The sequence below is a fragment of the Trachemys scripta genome, chromosome 12, assembly GCF_013100865.1.
Source record: "Trachemys scripta elegans isolate TJP31775 chromosome 12, CAS_Tse_1.0, whole genome shotgun sequence".
NCBI classification, from domain to species: Eukaryota; Metazoa; Chordata; order Testudines; family Emydidae; genus Trachemys; species Trachemys scripta.
The window spans coordinates 38,364,371-38,375,750 of NC_048309.1; the positions used below are offsets into that span (position 1 = coordinate 38,364,371).

Here is an 11,380-nt window from a genome sequence, read left to right on the forward strand (position 1 = left end):
CCATCTGCCTGCTGACACTCTAACAGAGAATTACACAGAGAACAGAGGGAATTATGGCCTAATAGGATCCTATTACAGGAATTTCTACTAATACTGACCGCAACAGGGGACGGGACAGAAGGATCCCAATTCGACCTCAGAGCTTCATTGCACGCGATGGCTTCCAATCTGAGGAATTACGAATGAGAGGCTCAGTTCCATCCACACACCTAACACCCAAATGTATAAGACAGAAATTCATTAACCGAAGTCACCAGTAACTGTCGCTGAAATATCGGGCCCACCTAGCTGAGAGCCGATAACAGCCAGACAGGGATAAGGAAGAGTTGCTTTATTCTGCAGAAGAAAGGAGAGCCTTGCACCTTGGTACAAAGACTCTGTCTTACACACATTTTACCATTCCAATTGTTATCCTGGGGATTTGAAATCCCCATGCTTATAATTACTTACTCCTTTCCTTCCACTATGCCCTCAAAGTTTCCGACCTGTTTTCCAATCTCTCTATCTGTTGCCTGCCTGCTTGGGCCCGATCCTGCTTTTCTCGCTGAACCATCCTTTCCATGGGCAGCAGTTTTTTTCACTACCAATTTAGCTAGGAGGGTGGGCTTCTCAACTAGCCCCCACCCTTCCTGGTCTCTTCCCTTAAACATTCTTACTCACAAGGCTACCCAAGTCCTCCCTCATGAGGCTTGCCACTTGGGCAAAACGCATGGCCCATTGGCATTTAACTATTCAGTTTTCTCTTGTGGCAAACACACTGCTGTTACAGCATATGCAAACACAAATGGTTAAATTCTGACAAGTCCCTGAAGGACTGGTACTTGCTTAGCCGGGGCTTCCTTTTCTGCCTGCAAGTCCTGTCTCAAGGCTTGCAACTTGCCCTGGACATAGGTTTGAGTTGCTGCCTGGTTCATGATCTATTCTCTTAATTGCTCAATTCTAGTTATCAAGTACACAACTCTTCCCTTTTCTCCAACTTCTCTATTGCCCAGTCCTGCTACGACTGGGGTAGATCCACCTGACACCCTTCCTGGTCAACCAGGGTGGAGAGAGGAATGCTAAATTCCTCCCTGGTTCTCAGACTTACTGCGGCTGGGAGTCGGCACACTTTCATACTCACACACATACGTCCAGACTGGCCACGTCTGTGTATAATGTTCAGAGAAGGTGCTTTGCAATCTTCAACTTGCTTCCTCTCTTGGGAGGGCAGTTCTTTTACACCCTGAGGTCTCTTGGGGCGTCTTTTCAGTGATTCCAGTCCAGGCCGGCTGCCTGTGGCTTCTTCAGCGTCCCCAAACCACTCTGGCTCCAGAGTTGCAAAGGCAGACTGTTGGATCTCACTGGACAGTTAAGCTTTGCAAATGTAATCTCAGCACTGTAACTTGTATTGCCTTTGGTTTGACTAGGTCTGTATTTTTTCACAGCCAGCTGGGGCCAAAAGCAGTTTTTCTTTGTACTTAGCCTGGTCTGCATTGATTCTTGACCTTGAATGCAGATTAACTTTCTCTTTATCTCTGGACCAAACTGAATTTCAAATTAACCCGTTCCTTTCCTCAATAGACAAATTGCTCCCATTGTGTGTCAGAGGCTTTTTGGTGATTAAAAGCTCCTCTGAGATGTATGATTTATCTAGATTGAAGGTACCTTCTAGTGGGCATTGTTTAGATGAATTTTCACGCGTGTAATGATTCCAATTCTCTAAATACCTGCAGGTTTTAGGACCATAACGTACGTACATGAAATCAGCTGGGGTACCCTTAGGGCGTGAGAGGGAATCCTTAGACTATCCCCCACCCATTTTCAAATCACACACACAGGGAGGATGCCCTGTCTGCTCTAGCGGCACATAAACTAAGGATCTCTCCCTACAGGGTACTCACACAGGAGAGGCTAACGAGGATGGCCACAACCCTCCTACACCTCCCTTCAGCAGAGTGTCAGCTAGTCTCAGAGAGACGGCACCGCTTACTCTCGTTGCATCCAGTGAGATGATCAGACTGTCAGTGGCTCACACAGAGAGGAAAAGGGGAGGGAAGATGGGTTCACACACTCCTAGACCCAGGTAGCCTCCTCACCGGACGATGCCAGGCCAAGTTAGCCCACCATGGGTTGGATCTCCTAAAAGATCCTCTAGTTACCGGGCTTGCGTTAGAGTAGTTCTGGTCACGAACCAAAAGACTTCGCAGAGTACTCTGGGCGTCTTCCGGTAATTCTCAATTCACACTAGTGTACACACACACACACACACACACTCCAAGGCCTCTATTTCCAGGTACTATTCCCAAGTACCATGATGCATCTACACTATGAGGCGGTAACAATCCCTCTTGAGGCGGTAAAAACCCCTCAGCACCAGTGCATACCCATGCATCTCTCATATGCATATATGGGGGCGGCCAAACTAACAGGTCCCCAGAACCGCATACAACTACCTTATTGGGGGCGGCAAAACAATTCCCCAGAACCACTCTGCATCTGACCTTGCTGACCAGTCAATAAGTTTGGATGGCGTGAGCCCTACAGGGACAGATGGCCCCACGGACAGTCCTCCTCCGACACCCCAATAGAGATTTCAAAAGGTCTCCTACCTCTATTGTGGCACCATGGAGTTCGAAGGGGAACGATCCGCAGCAGCTGCCAGTACCTCTGTGGGCGTTGCCATCCTGGACGAACCCCCAAATGTATAAGAATAACAGAGTTCTCACTTTTTGTTTGGGTACAGCAAGTCAGATACTTTATTTTCTCTAACAATTGCTTAGAGGGAGAGAGCTAAACAGGTCTCTCTACAGGTAAACAATTACAGCAAACCTTTATACCTTTCATTTCAGACAATAATAAGCAACAGATGCATTTTGTTTATACATACCCCATCTTGATATCTTATTTTTCTCACTTATTTTGACTCTAGTCTACATACAATATTTTCTACACATTATCTACACAAGGTCGCAACAACTTCTCACACATTTCTTTCCCACTTGCCTCACACAATTCTCGCTTCTACAAATCTCATGTTATTAGGGTTACAGTTAGCCTGACTCTTGCTAATGAACTGTCATGCATTGCATCCCCTTCTTGACAGTTCTTTCTCTGCTTCCACACCATGAAGCTCAAATTAATCAACTTCTTCCTACAATCGTGATTCTACACTCTTCTTCTTGAATGAGTAAGACATGGGCAAAATCCTGCAAGAGCAACAGCATTGATATATAAATGGCTAGTGGAAATGGGCCCCTTTATATCAACTAATCTATTCCTTTCAGTGTCTGAATATTTAATCGTACCTATATCTATATCAATATCTATAGCAATCATATATCATATATCATATTATATCTATCACATATCATATCTATATCTATATATAATGATTTATTTAATTATCATTTCTGCTCTTGAGTGACTTCAGTAGTTCTAGTTGAAAGCTTTAACCTCTGTAAAGAATATCCTTACTCAGGGACATTCAATGGGATTTGTGCCTGAGTATTGACAGACTAGAGTCTGAATAAAAATGTATGGACTCGTTATTTCTTTTAAATAAAGGTTTTAAATAACTTTAGCTAGATTGTCAAGTATCAGAGGGGTAGCCATGTTAGTCTGAATCTGTAAAAAGCAAGAGAGGGTCCTGTGGCACCTTTAAGACTAACAGAAGTATTGGGAGCAGCTCCCAATACTTCTGTTAGTCTTAAAGGTGCCACAGGATCCTCTGTTGCTTTTAGCTAGATTGTGTGTTATATGTCTGATTACGACACCCATACTCACATTGAGTACATTCCTCCCAATGTAGCCCTCTTGATAACAATGGATTGTTCATTTCAACTGTTCTATAATCAATTTTCTGAATACACATATTCATGGTTCATCACCCTAAATGTGAGTCTCTTTCTTCAGATGAATGGCCTTTGGAATCTCTTCACTGGAATCTAGGTCAACAACTTACAGATGTCCAGTTAATTCTGTCACAAAATGTGGGTCAACTGGACCCTTCACAAAGCATTTCCTGGTTTTCTAAACTTTGGGTATCTAGCTATCTAGCTATCTATTTAGATCACTGCTTGACAATCTCTCTATTCAGGTCCTGATGCTGTGAAAAATAAACATTTATGCCTAATATTCTTGTAGCTAAAGCACAGCCTGTGACTCTCTGTAGATCTGGATTCTGCTCCTTCTTGGGCATCAGATTTACTGCGCTACTGTGACTAAGTCACTGCACTGTTCTGTGCCACAATTTCCCCATCTCGAAAGTGTAGAAAACCACACAGGTTTGTCTCATGGGGATGTGTTGCTGTGAGGATTGTAGCTGGACCTGTAGTGATGAGCAACCTAGAAATACCTAGCAAAATTTTTTCTTTGACCGAGTCCGGCCATCTGGACCCTACAGCCTTTGCACTCAGGTTGGAAGCAACCTTCATTACATGTATACAGTCTCTGACAATGTACTGGAGTCGTTTTACCCTTTACTCCTTCAGTAATATTCAATGCATGGAAGAAGGCAGCTCAATAATTTTACTCAAACATCCTCAAAGTCTGAGCAGAGAGGTCTTCTTGGATTGACGGAATGTGACATTGATTCTCTTAATCCTCTTGGTGAAATCCACGAAGTCCAGCAGTGGCAGGAATTCCATCACAGCCCTGGAACTCAGGGAGGTTACTTATGAGGTCCATAATCCCTTGCAGCTCGTGTGCTAAAATTATAAAGACAGGACTGCCATAAATATAAAGGGAAGGGTAACAAGCTTAATGCATGAAGTAACACAAAATCCCTCCTGGCCAGAGGTAAACTTACTTGTAAGGGGTTAATCAGTTCAATTAACCTAGGTGGCACCTGACCAGAAGGACCAATGGGGAAAGAAGATACTTTCAAATCTGGGTGGGGAAGGTTTTGTTTGTTTTGTTCCCTCTTGGGCCAAAGAGAGAGGCCAAGCAGGTAAACCAGCTCCTAAAAATGATACATCTAAAATTTCAGAAATTGTAAGTAATAGCAAGGAAATATGTTAGATTATCTTTTGTTTTACCTTCTGAATTTTCCCTATGCCAAGAGGGAAGTTTATTCATGTTTTTGTAACTTTGAGGTTCAGCCTAGAGGGGACTCCTCAGTGTTTTAAATCTTTTTATTACCCTGTAAAATTACCTTCCATCCTGATTTTACAGAGGTGCTTATTTTACTTTTTCTTTATAAAAAGTTCTTCTTTTAAGAACCTGATTGATTTTAGTGTCCTAAAGATAAAAGGTCTGGTCAGTACTTTTATTAAAGGCAATTGGTTGGTATATTATGCTCAAGCCTCCCCAGGAAAGGGGGTGAAGAGGCTTGGGGGAATATTTTGGGGAAATAGATACTCCAAGTGGTCCTATTTTCCTGAATCTTTGGCTAAATCACTTGGTGCACTTGGCAGCAATACCGTCGAAGCACAAGGAAAGGATTTGTGCCTTGGGGAAGTTTTAACCTAAGCTGGTAGAAATAAGCTTAGGGGGTCTTTCACACGGGTCCCCACATCTGTACCCCAGAGTTCAGAGTTGGGAGGGAACCCTAACAAGGACAAAACGGGGCTCTGAACAGTACTCACAAGTTATGATGAGCACACCCCTGGCATAGCTGCTCTATCATTAACCTAACAGTAAAAGAAACCAACCAGACAGAAGGCACCAAGGAAATCTCCCATCCAGAAAGAGGAGAGAAGGCTAGGGTTAATAGGAATTGGTCATCTAACCCACTTAGGCCCTTTAAGAAACACAGGTCACAAAATCAATTTCATGTACAAGCACATTAATTTGTTTAAATATGGATTTAAGAATCATGCATCCTGGAATTTCAAACAATATCCAAACAAAGACAGAGGTATCTGCTTCCTTGCAGACATTATATTGATGTCATACATTGCAATATGTGACCAGGGGACCTTCTGATGCCAAATGGTAGTGGGCATACGGGGTGCATAAGGATGCCCTGGGTCTGGTATTTTCATTCTCATTCACCAGAGTGTGTAATGAAAGCTGGCACCACATTGTGCTCTTAATCATTGAAAGAGGTCTCCTGCTTCTCCTCTCAGGCCATTATGCAAGTAAGACTTTGGGTCAAGCTATAGCACCTTGTTCCTTACCAGGCATGAATAACGAGAGATGTAGGTAAACAAGGAAAGTAGGGTTAGGTCCCCAGAACTTTACTGCTTGTAGTGATGAGCTGCTTATTGCTTCTGAGTTACCAGAGCACCTCATATTAAGCCAACACAGCTAACTGTTTAGGATACCTGGGGACTTTCCATATGGCCATGGTGTTCCACCTCGGTATTATCAAAAAGAAGACTAAGAGGTGACTTGATTATAGTGTATAAAATACCTTCATCAGGAGAAAGTGCCTGGCACTCAAGGGCACTTTTAATCTATCAGGACCAGAACTAACGGCTGGAAGCTGAAGCCAGACCAATGTAAATTAGAAATAGGGCACAAATGTTTCACCGTGAGAGTCTGAAGGGGTACGTTGGCCCCACACTGGCCGGAAAGAGGTTAATGATGGTCTGTGCTCTCAATCAGCCCTACCCAATTACACTAACAAGAGGTATCAAAGCCTGGAAGGAGGAATTAAAAGAGGAAAATCCCAATAGAGTAGGGGCTGAGGAGGAGAAGGAATCGACCTCCAGTGCTAGCACCTTGAAGGAAGACCTGGCTGGGGCCAGAGAAACCTATAGATTTCATGGAGGAAGGCTCATCTTGGGCTAGGGGCTATCTTGAAACTGCTAGATGCTAGAGCCTCCCTGGGGCAGATAGGCCTAGCATGGGACATTTATATTTGTTTTGTTCACCATAACTTATCCTCTTTCCTTCTGTGAACTGTGGAGGAGTGAGAATGAGAAGGTGTTGTAAGGAAGGCCAAAGGACAGGCCAAGGTAGGAATTTGCTCTTTGAGGAAGCAGTGGGTCTTAATAGACAGACCTGAAATGCTTTATACATGGTCCCTGGGCTGGAACCCAGAGAGCAGGCCTGGGTTCTCCTACCAGCCCACCAAGGACAATAGCAAAAAGACACCTAGAGACGAGAGCTAGAAGGCATAGGCTTAGATTGACTTCTATATCTGGGGCCGGGGGGGTCAGCTCCAGTCAGGCTAATGGGGTCGTTTTTGTCTGTGAAATTCTGCACATGCCTGAGTTCTCCAGTTTGGAGGGTCAACACCCTGCTTCCCCCACTCCCAACTACACCCATGCTGGAATGCTAATAAAGCCCGAAGTGAGGGTGAAGAACAGGCATTCATCTGCTGAACTGATGTTGAACTGGACTCGGTTTACTCCAGAAAGGGTGGCAATTGATGCAACCCAGATAGAGGGCTGAGTCACACAAAATAGACCACAGCATGGCTGGAGTGACAGTCAGGAGCGGGCCCCAGAAAAGAAGACCCTTCTAGGCCATTCCCAGCCATGAGGAAGCATGCCAGCCAGAGAGTCACTTCTATAGGGAAGATGATTAAACTTTGGAACAAGCTACTAAGGGAAGTGATGGATTCTCCATCTCTTGATGTCTTCAACTCAAGTCTGGATGATTTTCTGAAAGATGGTTTAACCAAACACAAGTTACTGGGTTCAATACAGGGGGAATTTTGTGAAATATAATGTCCTGTTATATACAGTATATCAAAGTAGATGATGCAGTGATGATCCGTGAACCTATGAACCTTCTTCTAAAGCGGTTGTTACTCACCACTTTAGAGCCGGGAGACTGAACAAGGTGGATGACCGGCCTCCTCTACAGTGGTAAATCCCATTTTCCTCAGAAGTGGTAAAAAGAAACATCTCCTTTGATGATAGACATTTTCCTGTGTCTATAACTTTCTCATTGAGGTTAGGAGTTCACCTATTAAACTCCTTAATAAGTTCTAAAAATAAATGTATTATTAACTCATTGAAAATTCCCATTAGTAGAAATTTCCAGGGAGATATTTCTCTCTCAGATAATGAATGAGAGGAGGCATTCACTTTCTAGTATCAGATAAAAGCCGGCTGTGTAAGTCAGGAAAATAGAGCTCAGAGTCCTCCTCAGCATTCTCAGGTCTCATTACAGAGATCCATGAAAAAGATGGAGACAGGACTTAGACTCTAGATCCTGTATCCTGGTCTCTGAAAGGCTGCATGAAGAAGTCACATCAGCGATTCCAGCTTTTGTTACACCTGTTTTGGAGGAAGCACAACCTTTCTCATCAGATTCATGGAAGGTAAAGGATGATGCATATTCTCATGCCCAATCCCATCTGTCCAGTACATATTTCTCCTGTACACAATAGGACGTGCTAGGATTTGGTGAAAGTTTTCCATCAAAACTCTTCTTGCTGGGAAACTGGGTTTTCATCTAAAGAAAAATGTTCATAGAAAGTTCCTGCTTTCCTTCAAAATTTTTCATTGAAAATTCAGAAACCTAAAATCCAACAATTTTTCCTTTTTTCCTCTGAAAAATGAAATGTTGGCTTTAAATTTGGGAGTTTATAGATGCTTTTGCTTTTGGGATTTTTTTTTTTTAATTAAAAGTCAAATCTATCCAGGGTGGAAAAATAAGATCCTGAATAACTCTAGAACCTACTGTCCTGAATGATGGGTAACAGAGGTAATGTCTTTCTGTCAGACACACCCAGACTGGATAAGTTTAGATGTATGTAGAACACCCTGGGTTTTTAAGAGTCAGGCCTAGCCGGAGCTCAGATGACAAGAATTTGTTATGGTTTATTAAAATTTGAGCCGCTCTACTTGTGCACTGAATATAAAGTATTGTTCAGTATTGATGTTGGTTAAATCCCAGTGGCAAAAATAAACTTATTTTTAGGGTAATGTAGTTAATGAATCTTGGTAACGAGTTTAACGTAGTGGGAGATACAAACCTTGGACTACAAAATCTTAAATGAGGTATCTATCTAGCTGACTGCCCATCTGTTGCTAACGATCCTTCCCTCCACAATCTTTCTTTCTTTCTTTTCACAATATCTATCTATCTATCTGTATTAATTTGCCATCTGAGTGGTTTTCCATTTTTGTAACCTCTCTAATCAACCTGAACATTTCATAATCACCGTCACAATACTGGTGAGCTGGTTGATTGCATATTCCTACTGCTATATTCTTATTATTCAAGCATGCAACGTCTATGTTACAGTTTGATTCATTTAAGATTTTTACTCCATTTGAGTCTTTCATATATAATGGCAGACCCCCATCAGTGTAACCTGCTCTGTCATTCTTATCTATTTTGTACACTCTTATTACAGTGTCCCATTGATTTTCATTGTTCCATCTAGTTTCTGTGACACCTATTATATCGCCTCCAAAATAAGAACTAAACAACAAATATAAAGTGAGACAAGATAAAACAAAATTATCTATTTTATGACATATTTCATAGGCTATTGTTGCTATTTAAATACATAATATTTAATATATATATATATATATATAAAAGTATATATTAAATTATAATATTTAAATATATATATATATATATATTTCTTGATAGAACCCATGGCAGATGCAGAACAGGGAAATCAAACATCCATCACGGGATTCATCCTCCTGGGCTTTGGGAATCTCCATGAACTGCAAATTCTTCTCTTCCTGCTTTTTCTAGTGATCTACATTGTGACCATGGGTGGGAACATCCTCATTGTTGTGTTAGTTGTGGCTGATCATCACCTTCATACCCCCATGTACTTCTTCCTGGGGAATTTGTCCTGCTTGGAGACCTGCTACAGCTCCACCGTCCTGCCCAAGATGCTGGCCAGTCTCCTGACTGGGGACAGAACCATTTCATTTGCTGGATGCCTCCTACAATTTGATATATTTGGTTCTCTGTTACCTACAGAATGTTGTCTCTTATCAGCGATGTCTTATGATCGGTATTTAGCGATATGCAAACCACTGCATTATGCAGCCCATATGAATAATAGATTTTCCTCCCAGCTAGCAGCTGGGTCTTGGTTAAGTGGCTTTGTCGCCAGCACCATTGCAGCATGTTGGATATCACAAATGATTTTCTGTGGTCCCAATGAAATTGACCATTTCTTTTGTGATTACACCCCGTTGATCAAACTGTCCTGCAGTGACACCAGCCAGATGGTTCTTGTGGCCTTCCTTCTCTCTTCCATAATTACCCTACCCCCATTTCTTTTAACCCTCACAACTTACGTGTGTATCATCACAACCATCCTGAAAATCCCTTCCAGCACGGGGAGGCAAAAGGCCTTTTCCACCTGCTCCTCTCACCTCATCATGGTGACAATTTTCTATGGAACCCTGATCATTGTCTACATGCTCCCAGACACTGCTACACTGCGAGACCTGAACAAAGTGTTCTCTGTCTTCTACACTGTCCTGACTCCCTTGGCCAACCCCCTCATCTACAGCCTGAGAAACAAGGAGGTTAAGGAGGCCCTGAAAAATGCTCTAAGTAAGACTATGACTTTTATAATCAATCACAAACTATTTTGTAGGCATTTACTCTAAGTTGCATTAAAATGTGTATAGTAGGAGCTCATCATGTGGTGCAATGTAGCAAGCCACAGAACATGTGGGCATCTTTAATTATTAGGGCTGTTTCAATACTGACAATGAGACCCCAGGCATGAGGAAGGGCCAGTTTATAAGTAAGGACTGCAGGGCCAGGTATTCACTGACTCTCATGGTAGACTGGATGGACCATAGATCTGCATAGGACTACAATGAGCTGCAATTGTTGCACTGCAGGGCAGGTAGACCACACCCAGGACATACTGAACTCAAGTCCACTGCTATCAGTGGGGACTTAAGGGGTTTATTAATGATGAAGTTTGTTACAGTGCAGGGTGTAACATTTATGGTGAGCTGGGCAGTGAACACCTCTGCAGTCATAGGACAAAGGAGGGTTAGTTGGTTAAAGATCGTTGCAATGAGCCATAAATCCAGTGTCTTTATTAAATCCATGATTTTTGCTGTCTAGCAGTTATGAATTTAAGTATCATTAAACAATTATAACACATACTCTCTGGGGACCACGTCCTGAATGAAAGTTTTCCCAATCTTCTTCTTTCTGTTCTTCAAACAGCTCCCCAAACTCGCCGAGCTCATATTCAGAAGCAAGCTGCCCATAAGAACAGATCGAAACCTGCAAGATGTTTCTTCTCCGCTACAACGGTCAATAGCCCCACAATGCACTTTTCAAGATTCATGGGCCCCAAGCATGCCTATCCCTACATGTAGTGTACCTCATCTAGTAGGCAGTCTCGGAGCAAGTGCAACAGTGCATGAAATGACAGGGAGAGGAGAAAGTTTCTCATAAGCTCTAGCCCACTGCTTAGGGCACTTAGTCTATGGGAGACCCCAGTTCAATTTCCTCCTCTGCCTGAGAAGAAGGGATTTGAACATGGGTTTTCTACCTT

General features: G+C 42.6%; 1 protein-coding gene across 1 annotated transcript; it reads left to right on the top strand.

The window, feature by feature from the left end:
• Positions 1–9,488: 9,488 nt before the first annotated feature.
• Positions 9,489–10,469, top strand: LOC117885427 (olfactory receptor 6F1-like). The gene has a single exon (XM_034786734.1). It carries the CDS (start codon positions 9,489–9,491, stop codon positions 10,467–10,469), a length of 981 nt encoding a protein of 326 aa, XP_034642625.1.
• Positions 10,470–11,380: the final 911 nt, after the last annotated feature.

Bases quoted from the DNA above. Each gene is read 5' to 3' on its own strand.
- LOC117885427 (XM_034786734.1), top strand. From the start codon at position 9,489: ATGGCAGATGCAGAACAGGGAAATCAAACATCCATCACGGGATTCATC.